This window comes from Eleginops maclovinus, chromosome 21 (assembly GCF_036324505.1).
Source record: "Eleginops maclovinus isolate JMC-PN-2008 ecotype Puerto Natales chromosome 21, JC_Emac_rtc_rv5, whole genome shotgun sequence".
NCBI lineage: Eukaryota > Metazoa > Chordata > Actinopteri > Perciformes > Eleginopidae > Eleginops > Eleginops maclovinus.
The window spans coordinates 7,287,057-7,302,892 of NC_086369.1; the positions used below are offsets into that span (position 1 = coordinate 7,287,057).

At 40.8% G+C, this 15,836-nt stretch overlaps 1 protein-coding gene and 1 pseudogene across 1 annotated transcript in view; both read right to left on the reverse strand.

Annotated features, from left to right (window-relative positions):
* Nucleotides 1–8,535, reverse strand: part of gpr158a (G protein-coupled receptor 158a) — a 60,477-nt gene extending 51,942 nt beyond the window's left edge. Inside the window, 1 exon segment of the mRNA XM_063912290.1 lies at nt 7,358–8,535. Within this exon segment, the coding sequence (XP_063768360.1) occupies nt 7,358–8,226 (869 nt within the window). The 5' untranslated portion in view covers nt 8,227–8,535.
* Nucleotides 8,334–11,758, reverse strand: LOC134858134 (patched domain-containing protein 3-like; annotated as a pseudogene).
* Between the last annotated feature and the right edge of the window lie 4,078 nt (nt 11,759–15,836).

Here is a 15,836-nt window from a genome sequence, read left to right on the forward strand (position 1 = left end):
GTAATTAAAGACGAGAGGAAAGAAAGCACTGAAAAAATACCAGATAGAGATCCATGGTGATCTTTGCTTCATCTAATGGCACTAAACCTGATGTTGAACAGTCTTATTTATTTGTGATAAAGTGGAAAACTCTTGTAACTGATTAGCTGTCTGGTGTCAAAAGTGCATTACAGCTTGAATATGGTTTCAATTCAAATGCTTTACGTCAACCTGGGAAAGTTTGTGTGCTCCATTACCAGCTAATGTTTACTGTTGAAAAGAATAACGTAAATCTGACTATAAACTAACTTGGTAGTTAATGGTGATGCTATAAGAGAAATAATACGTTTGGTATTGTTATGCTGCCCTCTAACACACCACATTTAAATTGTTTTAAAGGTTAAATAATTATTGTTCATTCAGTCGGAGATATGCTTTCTTTATTCTACAGCAGGACGTCTTTCTTCGTAAAAAAAAAAACCCTAATTCATTTAAAATATTGACAACATCAAACTATTTCAATACATTATAATATTTAAACCATGATATAACAAACAATCATTGACATGAATATGCTCTCTGTCCATCTAGCTTCCAATTTCGTAGGCATACGTACTAACACGCACACAGAACTCACACACACACGGATACTGCTGTTGTGGCATGTTCTCCAGGTGTATAGAGCTGGTTTACTGTAACCAGCTCCCAATGGACCCCATATGAGTGCAGCCTCGATGCCTGAACTTCTGTTATTAATAACTGCTGCTCCTGCCTTGGGGCAAACTGACCTCACTTTTTCCCACTGCACTGTTTTTTTTTCCCGAGAAATTACCTCCGTTTCAATTCGGAAGAGTGTCCTAAATCACATACAGCACAAGCACATGAATTGATCAAAAATGAATCATTGGCAGCTCAAGCATTAGTATTCACCAAACTAAAATTGCCTCTTTATTTCCTTTGCTGCCTCCTTTTTTTGTGCTTCAAAAAAATTCCAGCTAGAGTGAACAGATGGCGTATAAAATAGCTCAGAGAACTTAAAATGCAAAGACTGGGTAGTAATATGAGAGGGACAATGGGGAATGTGAAGCAGAAGCATCATGGTTGCCAACAAGGCCCTATAAAGACGGGATTAGGACAGAAAGCATGTTAGGACAGAAAGCAGGAGAGAGTGGTGCCCCAGGAAACAGAGCGCTCTCTCCTTTCATCCGCCATTGTTAGTGGGTCTAAAGGCCAGGCCAGTTTGGAGAGGGGCATCCCACCAGCAATGCTCTAGTCTTTCTTACAGACTGTGCTAATGGTAGCCCCAGCATTATGAAGACGACTGTAGCTTTAAATAGTTAATGGTTTATAGACTTCAAAAGGATTTCCCCCAAAACATTCCTGCAATGAAGGCATCCATATGCCCTCTTCGTCAGTCTTTGATGAATTCATGAATGAATACTGAATGTTAGGCCAATACGCTTTGAGCTGTATGTCTCTATTCAGCCGCAGAAAATGGTCTCTGAGATTGATTTGCCCGTGTATTAGCTCTGTACAGAGCAGGCTGCTATAGTGGAATCTGTAGTAAAGAAAAGGTACAAGACGTATTGACAGGATTACAGGCAAAGAAACGTGGTATATTGAATGGATAAAGAACTATACCAGAACATGAATTGCATTAAAATCTATTCTATTGACAGCTATTATTTACTCTCTAATTGGAGACTGCAATGTGAGTACTTTATAAATGACTTGATTCAAAATTCACATTGACTTTTTATTGTACCTTATTTTGCTTTTATTAAATCAACATACATTTCCATGTTGTACTACTATAAAAGTCCTATGCATTGACGTATTCAAAGATCGGCATGTATGCTTCTTGGATTTGAAAGAGGGCTGCTGGTAAGAGCAGAAACTGGACGAAGATGTATTAGCTTAGCAAAAAGGCTACATTTAAGCTGAGGCTGCTAGCTGCTGCCACCACCGTAAGAGAATATGTAGAGTCTCCAGTTGTTTTAGTGTCTCTTTTAAATGCTTTGTCTTCTTAGCTGATAGTTAGCCACTGTTTTAAATGTAAGGACTCACCCGTTTTTATAAGGTTTGTGAACCCTGTAACTTCGTTGTCAGAAAAGTACCCGTGGCTAAGCGAAAGTCAAACTAGCCTTTGATGTTTGATAGCTTGCAAGGAGATCATTAAGATTGCCACTGGTCTTTTTTTCCCTCTGTATAATAAGGCAAACTCCCTATTCAATAAAATAATGGCACATAAATAAAATAAAAGGGTTTTTAATTCAGTTCTGAAATCTGCATGTATGCTTGTTGTCTTACCAGGGATTTGAAAGAAGGCTGCTGGTAAGAGAAGAACTGGATGAAGAGGTTTTAGCTTAGCAAAAAGGCGCAACTCTAGCTAAGGCTGCTAGCTGCTGCCACCGTCAAAAGAAATGATGTTTGATAGCTTGCAAGAAGATCATCAAGAATGCCACTGGTCTTTTTTCATCCATATAATAAGGCAAACTCCAAATTCTATCAAATAATATGACTCTATAGGTGTTTCAAATGAAGTTAGATTTAAGTTTGAACATTTTTACTCATGAACAGAGGCTTTTGCAAGACTTTTATACCAGAGCCATGACAGTATTCAAATTTATGACAATGTAGGGACATACATAATACAAAATCCTCTGCAAAGCTATGTTAAGACTTCCGCTTATATGAGCAATTTTTCATGTGTAAACTGTAGGATTATTTTTATTTATTTATAGCTCTATACAAGATTTCTATTCTGAAGCAAGAATAATAAGCTCTCACAGTAACACTGACTGTGGGCAGAGAAACCAAACATAACATAAAGGAAAAGAGAACATGGAAGAATGGCATAAGCTTAAACATCCCTTAGCATGTAGCCAGAAGCCTTGCACGCCCAGATGAACTTGCATGCACATTTCTCCTGCCCCAGTGTCTTGACAAGAATACATTGCTGTCCTTTAAGAAAGGCACAGTTTGTGCATTATGTCATGGAACAATCACAATGCATGAACCGAGCAGTCTTCCGAAAGAAAATGTCTCTTGTGTGATGGAAATACATTAGGCTGACAGGACGAGCAGAAGCTAATGTGAGTGTAGCTGCTGGGCAGGATGCTGCTGGTCTACCAGCGTTTCAGTGCGACCTGGGTCATTTTATTGAGTTCTGTCGCTGGTAATCAAAAAAAGACACGATGCCTGTGGCGTAGAGGCTGTCGAAGAAAGCAAATAAAGACGTGTTTTCTTTTTTTTTTCAGAGCTGGCACTTCTGGACTCTTGACACACTTGTCATTAAAAGCATTCCTCTGAAGACCAAACATCAAGTCGGAAGATTGTCAGTAATTTGAGCAACTGACAAAAGAAACCTGACAGTTGGGGGAGAGTGTAAAATGATTGATAAGTCTGAATAGTTGTTTGACAAGTAATGGGGATATGACAATCAGGCATGGCTTCTACTAACCAACACTTTGTCATTGGTATTTCCAACTTTAACTCTGCTATTCTATATTTTCCCTTCAAACTAAACATGATAATGTCAGCATCAAGACACATTAGAACAAGGCAATATATTATGAACAAAAATGCAGTTATTAAAAGCATGCCAAAAGGTTATGTACCAGATAAGATTTACTCCTCTTTTTCCCCCAAGTGCTATTAATTATGAAACATCTGCAAGTGAAACAATTATGCATCATGAAACCTTGAGGTACAGCGTATTTCCTGTATTTTGCGGACACCCTATGACAACTTAAAGAAAAAGTAAGGAAATGAAAAGCCCTAAAAGCAGCTTAATTCCTTTTTCCAAATCTTTTCCAACTTTTCTTGACCCAACACAGCGTTCTGTTGTCCCTTCTGAGGCCTCTACTATAATCTATTCCCCAGATTATAAAGGATAAACCTACAGTAATGATATTACAGAGTTATAATCCTTTGAGAGGCAACCAAATTACATCACCATAATAGTATCAATATCACTGAGATTACTCCCCTCATTAGCAGTATTAGTAGGAATAGAATATCTCTTTATAGCAAGCCAGGAAGATGGTAGTTGGATTTTCTGTAACGTGACATTTACTGGCTGAAGGCATCGTATTGACTCGTTGCTTTAGTGAGCAGCGGAGTCCCAGTGACGTCAGAAGTGGGCGAAGGACAACCTCAGGGATATTTAACCCTTGCTTGCTTAAAGGTGCACACAGCAGAATATTGACAAGGTTAGACTCATTTCAGCTGCACTTGTGATTTCTTACTTCTTTTTCAGTTAAGAAAGCTTCCTGCTCTGAAATAGCTGCTCTTAGCCCCGAGTCCTAACACATTTTCCTCTTAGATGCATTTTTTTTCATCCTGCTTTCATTTATTTGAGCTTACCACCGTATAGTATCATGTTTAACCCCGGGACTTGTGGGGTTTCCTTCCTATTAGTTTCTGGATGGTCTCCATCTAAGCAGATGCTGCTGGCTCCTCCGTGAGCATGAGGCCTCCCTCTCTGTGTTGCTGGGTGTCCCACAGCAGTCAGGCTGTCCAGACTTTAGCTGCCTGTACAGCAAAATAGGGCGATAAGCCAAGCGTAAATGAAGATGATCCTACCATCTAATTGCAATAGAACCTATTTGGCCGTTGGAGAAATATGCTGAAAAGATGTCTTTACAGTTCGCCTGATTATACTGCTGTTGCTGGAGCTTCAAGCCTCAAGCAATTAAGGTCTGTGTTGTGAAAGGTTATTTTGAAGTACAGCCTGCTTTCACCTTCAACATAATCCACCTTCGTCACCTCCTTTCCTGTGTATTCCCACTTTGTGTGTTTGTTAAAAACAACTTTTTGCATTTGTGCACGTGTGTAGTTACAAGTTTTTTTTCCTAAAGTCTGAAGAGGGATCTACCAATTAGGATGGTTTGTATCATGCTGAAAAAAGTCTCAACCTCTAACAATGGAAAAACACACACACACACACGCACACGCACACGCGCACACACACACACACACACACACACACACACACACACACACACACACACACACACACACACACACACACACACACACACACACACACACACACACACACGCACACACACGCACACACACTGCATGCTTGAAAACAGCCAGTCCTCCCTGTGTGGTGTAAGCGGCCTCCCCTGTGCCTCTGGTGCAACTGAAGAGACAGACAGGAAGGGAAGAGATGAAATGTGAGAGGTGCCATTTCTTACACCTTTATAGAAACAAAAGGTCGATCCATACCAAACACATGTCCACACACTCGTAGCATTAGATGTTAAACACCTGCAGGTTCCACAAACAAAACAAGTTTTGATTTATTTCCATCAAACAATCGCATTAAGAAAGTCACCTTGCTGCTTGAGACGTCATCACGCCTGGCAGGAAGTGACTTAAAAGGAATCAAGATGGCCCGTGCAGTGGTGTTGTTCCACATCATTCATTATTAATTCATTGTTGTATTGATTGTGTATTCATCTGAAGGGAAAGCAGAGGCGAGCTGATGTCGGAGGCAGCTATATTATGCCCTCCTCTCGTGTTTCTTATCTGTGTGCTGAAGCACAGTGAGGATTCAGGATGAGCCGCCCCCCACTTTGATACGAGACAAACTGAGACAAAATTATGATGAAAGCTTACTGACTGAATATTGTAAGCTAAATCTCCATTGTAATAGCATACACTGAGACAATCTTAGCAAGGTGTTTAAGGCATTTGGTTAATGATATGGCAACACAACTGCCTGGCAATCTACAATCAACATTTCCTTTAATCTCCATAAAGTAAACTGCCAAAAAGCACCGCAAAAATATGTCAAACATGATCTATCTGGCAGATAGAAATGGCGTTATGACATTTTGGGAAATCTGTTTCTTTGTTGTTTTGCCAGTTAGAGCTTTGTTATTTATAAAATAATACACTTCCGGGGCTGGATTTGGGTAGATACTTTGCATTTTGTTGTTGAGAGTTAGATGAGAAAATTCTTACCCACATTATTTATTAGCACTAAATAGGAAACAACACATATCAGCTTAGCTTCTCTTAGCATAAGGAATGGAAAATGTATTCCATTAAATAATTGCGTTGGTCATAATTATACAGTAATTGTTCTACAAGCAACTCAGAATCTATGAGCATCCATAATTTACAGTTAAGTTACTAGGAGTGATGATAAAGCATGAAAATTGAACACTTATGTTGTATTAGTGCTATACTTTTCCCCCTATAAGGAAAACTAATTTATGCTCCCCTGCTCCCTCCTGCACAGCGGGGTGTTTCTTTCAGTGGTGCAGGACAGACCACTCTCAAATGACCTAAAACAATATCAAACGCCCACGCATGTCCCACCTTCAATCTAATGAAGGAGGCCATGAAAGGGGGAAAAGAAAATGGACAAAACGGATGGGAAGCTTTTCAACCCCTAACTATCAAATCAAAAATGAAGGAATTTGGCTTTACAGATAAATGGGAGTTCAGACTGTTCATTAGTTTAGTTTACTTTCCTATCAAACTGTTTCAGTATAGACTGACACTGAGTGTGTGAAGCTGCTCTGAGAGGCTTTACAGTGGGATAAAGCCAGGTGATAGCCTCTTACAGTTTTAATCACTGCAGGTTTTGACTCATTTGCAATCCATGCCTGCCTGTGAGCAACTCAAGTGTATCAATTAAAGATTCATCATATGCTGTACACACACACCTCGTGATCTGGATTAAATATTTATGACGAAGATGTTGGTCAGGTTCATAATGAAGCCTTTACACTTGATTATTCCAGTGTATATCACGGCTGGTGGCATAAACGTGGCACATTACACCGGCAGGCTGCGACAGGGGTGGCTTCAGGACATGGATTGTACAAAACAGCCAAATATTTCACCATTTATTAATCTGCAAAAGCCAGCTGATGTGCTTTTTTTCTGATTGGCTTTCTCTCATCTCAGAAAGGTTGTGATTCATCGTAGATTTACAGAAAAGGCACAGAACATTTCCTGAGTAGTAAAGCATGCAGCCTAGTGAGTTTTTGAAAAATGAATTAGGGCCTTTAGCCAGGGGTTTCCACCACTGCAACATCCACTAACATTCAGGGTTATTTTTAGCATCCCCGCGCCTTCTCAGACTGGAGGGGAGTAGAAACCCCCCTGGTATAACAGGGGGAGGCCAGTGGGAGGCTGCGGTACGTTTGAGGAGGAGAGAGGCAGGTAAGCGTTTGATTGTTGGTGGTTTAACACACCGGAACTCACCTTGAGGTTGGCATAAGTTTTTCTGCCATACATCTACACATTTAATAATACAAGTAATTCATGCAAGGCTTATGAACAGGGCTTGTTGTTGACCAGCTTTTCTATTTTAATCAACATAACTGTCAGGTTTCATCTGTGTGCCTACCTGAATTCAGGAGCCAGGTTGGGCTTCAGGCCATAGAAAGCTGCCGATAAGGTCAAAACCCAGCGGGGAACAAAATTCCCATGTTCACACTCCAGGTAGGGCGCAGACCATTTGACATGTGTCTTGTCCGGGATAAAACTTTCTCCCCTTTTTAGAGAATTGTCAAGTGATTTAAAATCTTGACTCAGCACCCTCTTATGGAAACTGGGCTTCTTTCTGTCTTTGACACCGTGGTACCACTCTGTGTCTGCTGTGCGGTTGTGCAGATGGTGGTGTGCCATGCTGGAGAGGTCATGGAGGACTATCTCCCCACCAGCCCTGGTGGCCTGGAGAAGCACCGAGGGCCCCTCCACAGACGAATCTGCGCTAAAAGAGACCACAGCCCGGTGGATCTTGGCGTCTCCTTCCAGTATACTCCTGACCAAGGCATGGTACCACTCAATGTCTCGCCGGAGACTCTGCTCCCTGGACCTGTTGGCTTGCAGGATCATGTTGAGGAAGTTTGTGGCGTGCAGGACCGTATCCAGCACGCTGCTCATGGACTTGTGCGGGATGGATTGTGACCTTCCCCGCAGAGAGGTGAGCTCGTACCTCCGCGAGCAGTTGGCGTGCTTTAAGGTGGTCGAGTCTCCCGAGTGAAGGAAAGCCGTGACCACCCTGGGGAGAAGCTCCTCCAGGTTCTCCGGCGTCTCCCCGGGAGGAGGCTGAGGCGCACGGAGATGCGCCAGCTGCCGACGGTGCGTCTGAGCACCGTAAACCGCCTCCTGTGCTCTCACATCTTCCCCATGCGTTGACCATTCCGCGTATTTATGGTTCGATCCGATCACAAATCCCACTTGCAGCAGCAACGACAGCCTGAAAACAGCCATCTCCCTCCAGAAAAAGCGTCCACAGATGTACAGAAGATCAGAATTACAGTGGTTGGGCGGGCGTGCTGTAAAAACAATCCAGCAAATTGCTCCGCTAAACCATCGCTTCACCACTTGTAGGATATTCTTGCGAGCTCCACTCCTCTGATCTTGAAATCAAAAAGCAGAAGAAGGGGGAAAACGCAAGGAACCCCCCTCGCTGTCTTCGCTAAATCCCTTCTCCTTCTTTACAGATGCCTCATACAGCTTGTTGATGTTGAGTATCCGCTTGCAGCTGTTCCCCTCCACCTCTCCCTTTCTCTCTCTTCCTCTCTGTCTCCACTCTAGACAAGACTGTCTTGGCTTTGCTGTGCGGCGGACGCTCTCCCTCTGCATGCACACTACATAGACTGATTCAAAACGAGGAGGAAGGGAGGGGTATAGGGGGCTGGTTATTGTTATATTTATATATTTTTATACGAGGCACGGAGTCAGGGAGCTTCTCACTTGGATGATAAACGCACTCCGCCCTCTTCCGACCACAACAGGCATTAAGTAGGCCTACCGAAGCCTCGAAGAGACACATCAGGAGCCCGTCTTCCTTCTCCTCTCATAGGGCTCCAGAAGATGATCCGCAGTTGGCTGCTTCTCCTGTCAATCACAGTGCAGTGGTCGGTGGAGCAGGGCGGGAGCTGTCCGGTGCTGAAACATATGAAGGCGACGTCATCTCATTTATCTAAATTAAGCACTTTATCAATAGATAGAGATTTGTTCTCACTTTGGCATTCAAGAGTAGTTTATTTTCAGTGTTTAACGCTTTATTACATTGACTTTATTTTCTAGGAGCACACTGTTAACCAAAATCAAGAATACAAAACAGTAAAAGTAAAAGTTAAGGACACAGGAGGAGTTTCAAGTACAATATGTGTTAAATGACACAGACTGAATAGTTAAAAGATATCCTTACTCTAGGCCCCATATATTCAATTAAAAACATTAAATATTTATGATAATAAGCAACAATGTCCAGAAAACATCTGTAGGTGTTATTTAACACTCTAAAAACAAAGCAAACTCTCCATCAGGTTAGAATTTGGTTTGGTAACATTTGATCCACAGTGTCAATCAACAGCTAGCTAACAGATATGTGTCTTTGTCTTTTTTTATTCTTAAATACCATATCAGCACCATATCTAAATAAGCACCATATCTAAACATATGGGGGTTATTTGAGGGGATTCTGTCATGCCTCCCCTTGAAGCTTTATGTTTCTAGTTTAACATTTATTTTTATTTTTTTGTGGAGGCAGGTGGTTTGTCATTTACATATTTGCCAAGTGTAATACCCTGAAGGAAGGTTTTTTTATTAAGAAACAAAAAAGGGGGGTCTGATGTATTTCTCCTCTTCGTCACCAGTTTATCGGTGTCTCTGTTTCGCGTTGGTTCAAGCACCATGTTGCTCTCTCTCTCTCACTCTCTCCTGGATGTAGGGGCATGTCACGTCACGCTGTGTGGGCTAGAGGCGTCTCGTCCCAGAAGAAGAGTGAGGAAGACAAGCGTGACCGTGGGTGACAGAGCTGACAGTCAACCTGCGTGGTCCTGGGGGCCACGGGGGAGGCTGGAATTTGGAACCTGAAGACCTCCTGCATTTTTTCTGACCAACCTACATTCAGCAGAATCCAAGAGCTTGCTTGCTTGTCCTATCCCAAAGGCTTGAGAATTGCAAGAAACCGGCTACAGGACAGCAGCAGTTGCTATCCTTACACCAATGTACATAAGAAAGGTCTGTCTAAAAATAAGCGTTCACCTTTTTTTTGTCTTTCCATTTTTAAAGTTAAGTTTGTACTACAATTCTGCTAAGAGGGAAATTAGAACAATATAGAACATCCTAAACCATCAGTCATAGCGATGATGGCGTGGACAAGGTGGAAATAGCACCTTCTTTTAATGGTGTTAACCATCTGCATACCAATTGCTTGAATTTCAAAAATGTGATCCATTTAATTACATGCACTTTCAAGAATGTGAAATTGAAGTAAGGCACCCTTAAGGGAAAATATATTTATTTAGTTTCATATTACAGGTTTGATATGTTTATTGTGGAAGATCTGGGCTGTAAGGTCTCCTTAAGTCCTACTGCTCTTGGACTGTGGTGACTGGAAGATCAGTGGGCAAATTGGCATTAACACGTTGACAATAACTCAGAATTACGAGTGACATTAGCGTACATGGCATGTATATTATGTAGCCTTAAATGCCACTGTACACTTGTCTTCTTTGGTTATTATATTTTGTATGTGTAACACAAACAAGTTGCCTGATAAGAGGTATGGTCGTTTGATCAACAAATACATTAGAATAAAGGGTTTTTGGTCGCATGTGCAGCATAGCTAAAATGTAAATGTCCCATGTCTTCCTCATGCTAGGATGATCAGGTTTTCCTTTTTTTTGGCATTAAAGAAAATACATAGTCCATGAAAATCATCACCTCTTAAGACATCCTTTAAAATAAACCACAATAAAATGAATATGCAAATGAAAAACCTCCACAATACTAATAGACACTAACTTACATGTATCTCTCAATCATTTGGTCAATCTTTTTTTAATCAGAGGGTCTTTCAAAGGAAATATTTCAAAATAAAAAAAGTGTTATAGGTATTTGAAGTTAATGTGCCTGTGTGTGAAAACATGGATATGGATTTGACTCTAACAGCCAGAAGCGCAATAAAAGCAGTCGACCCAGCAGTCACACAACCAATAAAACAGGTCACCAATAATGAGCAAAGGGGGTCTGGAATCAGCAGTAGAGAGACAACCAATACCAATTGAAAGACATCCCCAGTGAGATTCATGGATTGCTTGAAAATAGGGAACAAATCAACCAAGTGAGATGGATTCTTGAGGAAAAAATCTACCAATTGGATCCTTTTGCTGAAGTTGATGCCTTTTGATCACAATATAGGAATTCCTCACCCACAATAACCTTCACAGATGGGCTGTAATCAGAAAAATAATGCCTAACCTATATTGCATCTCGTCACATGGGAATTATCAGCTGCCAGATCATAGAGCTCAATCCCCTGTACGTGGGAACATTGTACATACTTGCATCTGAATATATCACATAAAGGGAGATTAACACTCCTTTGACACAGGGTTTGATCAAAAACGGGCCGTAATAATCCCTATAAAATGATGTCGCTGGTTGTTTTTGCTCTGCTCCAGTGGTGTTATGGGAAACGCCTCCCACATAGCACATGTTATATATCCAAGGATGATCTGCATTCACTGATGATAGCTTCATGCAGGTCAGCCAATGCCTGTTGCTGGCTTCCCTCCTTCCATTTAAAACTGGGAAAGGCTATAAAGAAGGTGGTTTCATAAATGTATGAAGGAGGCACTGGTGTACATGCAGAAAGACTGCACTGGTGGGAATCGGTCATGAAACTTGAAGACGTTGATGAGATGTTTTTTTTTGTAGGAGTGAGCCATCCTCTTCCACACTGGTTTTGCAAGTTGGTGTGCAGCCATTCGGACTACTTCATGAACATGGTGTTATGATTGATTCCTCAATGATGTAAAATTACTTTGAGTTTTGAGGAACTGACTTCAATTACTTTCATCGGATAGACTTCATATGTTTACTTTACTTTTTATGAAAACATAAAATGTGATGTTCTGCTACAGTCTTATCCACCTAAGAATCCATAATGCAGTTAAGTGCTCAGTTTAATGTCTGCAAAAAACCAAACATTTTAGACTGTCACTTTTATGTAAATGCGATATAATGCTTGATGGTTGTTGCACTCCAACCTCAAATTACACTCTGGAACAATAAATGACAAGGGTGGTTATGTTTTTATGAGGCATCAGGAAAGGAGAGCTTGGGATGGTATTAAAAAGCGTTGCTCAAATGTATTGCAGCAAGGGAAAACAGGGACGAACCGCCAGGCATGAGGAGAAAACGAGTAATCAAAATCATTCAGCTAATAAATAACCTAAAAAGGTACAGTAAGTGAGGTCCATTTATACCCTCATGCACACAGCAGGGGTGTCCAAACTGTTCGCACTGAGGGCCACATACATAAAAACATACAAAGGACGGGGCCCCTCACTAGAGGTGAGGTATATCGACTCGTAAGTTAAGTTATAAGTTAGCATAATCAATCAAATGTAGGTAAATGATGCTTGATACCTGATACCTACATCACAGCTTTCCATCATGTTTCATTTTTAACAAAAATGTAAAAACTGAAGCCTCAGATTGCTATAATGAGAGGAAATATGAAGGGTATATTTCGAGCTTGTTATGTAAGTTATAGATTTCTTATCAACTAAGATTTGTTAGAAAATGTTCCCAACTTTAATAGACTGAATATATTTGAGAGTGGACTTATTAACACATGAATACCACTCTGTATTATCACATTATATATTTAACAGATAATACAGAGTAATATTCATGTGTTTATAAGCCCACTTTCTGAACGTGATGAGGGCCGATTGAAAATGGACAACGGTCCGCAGTTGGCCCCCGGGCCTTAGTTTGCACACCCATGCCTTACACAAAGTCTTTCCAATGGTTTCACCCTTTTTAATTCATATGGGTGGTAGCAATGCACCAAGAAACACTTGTTTGTGCGAGGCAGAGAAGAAGAAGATCGCTAACTAGCAAACATGCATTAATACAATATAGGACTCAAACTTTAACAAAAACTGTATCAATGTTACTTCTTCTAAAAAAACAGCCACTGTAGACGTAAACGATGGATATACGACAATAATGCTACAGGATGTCAGGCTTCACGTTCGTCAGTGTTTCAAAGTGTTAGTATAAGTGTTACCTGCTTGCTGTTCGCTTATATCAGTGACTTTGATAAACTAGATCACCTATCCCAGAATGGCTTTCACTCAGGAACTCGCTCACTGTGTGACAGTCACTGATCACTTGTTACCTCAGGCAGGAAATCACAGGCATAAGTGATGAGGAAAAGAAGGGAAGCCATCTGTGGTGTGACTGTCAATCTCCTATAGCCGGGATTTGGAGGTTCAGTAAGACACCTACACTAAAGCACAGCAGAGGGACGCCAACGTGAAGTCAGAGTAAAGTGTTGACACATGGATGTCACCAAAGCAATAAAATCAGTGTGACAGAACAGCTTAGATTTCAGGAAAAAGCAGAAATAATCAGCTGAAACTAAATGTAATCAGAGTAGACAAGCTGTAACTATTTAGAAAATGCATGTGTATGCTTATTTTACCACACATTATGAGCACAAATTCACAATTAAAGTCTTATTCAACAGCATGTTCAGCTATAAATCAAAATCCACCTATCCTCCAAGTATCCAACAAATGCGAAAGAAAATACCCATGTTTTTTTCAATGCTAGGTTTCCTATTTTTAGATATGGTATCTTTGAATTCCTTTTAATACAATGTGAGGAACAAGGTGTGGGTGGCTGTCTTCTCCTCTGTTCTGGCTGTTCTCTCCTCTTTTGGCTTGCCGTTTCAAATCCGAGTGCCATTTGTTCTTACAGCAGCAAGCTCTCCTTCCCTGATGAGTAAAAGCACCCTTGTCCTTTTTTGTTCCAGACAGTAGTTAAACTCTTCCATCAACATTCCTAAAGCATTCACATTAAGTATAAAATAATAATACTTTATATTTTTGGAGAGCATTTAACTTGGCACCTCAACTGCTTTATACCATTGCAAACATACTGTACTGTAATTTCTGTAACTAACATTATATTGTAAGTATATTTAGAGATATGAAGTCTAAAAATATAAGGCTTAGTCTTGAAAAACCCTGTCATTGCTTATTTTTGTCTATTTGTAAAATTAAAGACGGCCTAAAATAGCCTTTATAGAATCGCCTAAGGGGAGTCAACATTTCATCAAATCTAAGGGGAAGGTTAGATGAATAAAGACTGTTTTGGGGTGTATTCTAATTTGGGAGTATGTTTCATAGTTTACATGTGGGTGATTAAAGCAAAAGCCAAATGCTCCTCCTACCTAACATCCGAATACTGTCTCTCTCTCCATTTTCAAATCACGTCTCAAAATATATCTCTTCACACTGGCGTATCAACCCTGATCACATGACACATCCTGTTTTTACTCATTATATTGTATTGTTTTTGCACTGTAGTTTTGTTTAGTTTTATATACCTTATACGGCGACCTTGAGAGCCTTGAAAGGCGCCTTCATAAATAAAATAAAATATTATTGTAGTCCAGGCAACTGCACAGTATAATAGGAAAACCCCCCGGGGTCTAGACACTGGTGGTGATGTTAAAAATCTGGATTTGATGGGGAGATGGGAAGAAGAGGAGGTGTTATGAGGTCTTTGGATTAGCTCTCCTGGGCACTGGACATGATGACAGGAGGTAGATGGCAGCAGCATGAATACCTGAAATCACAGCTGACCACAGGAGAGAGGAGAAACATTTTAAAGATGGACTGGAGCACGATGTTTGGCTGCTGGAGATTGTGGTGAATGTGATTGGTTAGTAAAGAAAGTCCATGATGAGCTGATCATATGCAGCTGTGTAGAGTGAATGAACACCTGGGTGGACGGTCGAATTGTCCAAAAATCTGCTCCTATCGTCTCTTCCTTTGCTCTGTTCCTTGACCTCTGTGTGAAACGTCAAGGGGTTAAGGAATAGTGGATAGGAGAATTCAAAAGGACTCAGGAAAAGACGACCAGGCTTCAAGAGACCCCGACTGCACTTACAATATCCGACGTACTTATGATTTGCCAGCGGACGTTATTAATGTGCGTCTGCTGCCGGGGGACTACAGATCTCTGTACAGGACTACTGAAAGACATCTACTTTGCGCCGTGCTCTAATGGTGTTGTTTTATGCTTTATGAACGTGCACAACAGAGAGACATTCCTCATTAGGTTGGAATTGTACGGAAATAAAAAAGGAAAGTGACACTTTGACAAACACTGAGAAATGTTGACTTTATTTGATCATTTCAGTAAAAAAGTAATGTTCATATTGTTTCTTTTGATTAATATAGTGTTGAACGTTCAAAACAAAGCACTTTAGCAAGTTATGTCATAAGTTTTAAAATGCTTAATAAGCACCGTAACTTTCATGATACGCATTTCTCTCCACGACCGGTTGTTTCTGTGAACGGCCGAATGTTGTGTCACAATGAAAGTTGCAAGCTGCAAGGCATTGTGGGACAGCATTTTCTCCTTTCCTTTCCTAAAGGAAAGCCCTGTGTTTCCTAAGCTAAAGGAGGTTATAAAGGAAGTTTCAGAGCTCCTATCCTATCATCTCTAGAGAATTCCAACAGCTCTTATCATGGCTGCCACTGAGGGACTTCCGGGTCATTTGTCCAGCAACCTTTCGTCTGAAAAAGTGGAGCCATTGTAGGGGAAGGAGTCTTTGAGAGTCCTTCCCTGGGTGCGAACCGCCACTCAATGTCATAGCCCTTCCTATTTTTGAGAAAATTGAAGCCTCTGCTGAGTGACGCTGAGAGTATGAGAGGAATCGCATAAAACTAGAAAGGACAGGAGCCTACAAATGATCCAAGATTTTGTCCGTGAATTTGCAGCTGGTTTTCAGGACAGATTGCTCAGACATGGAGGAAATGTACCCCTTTTCACATTAT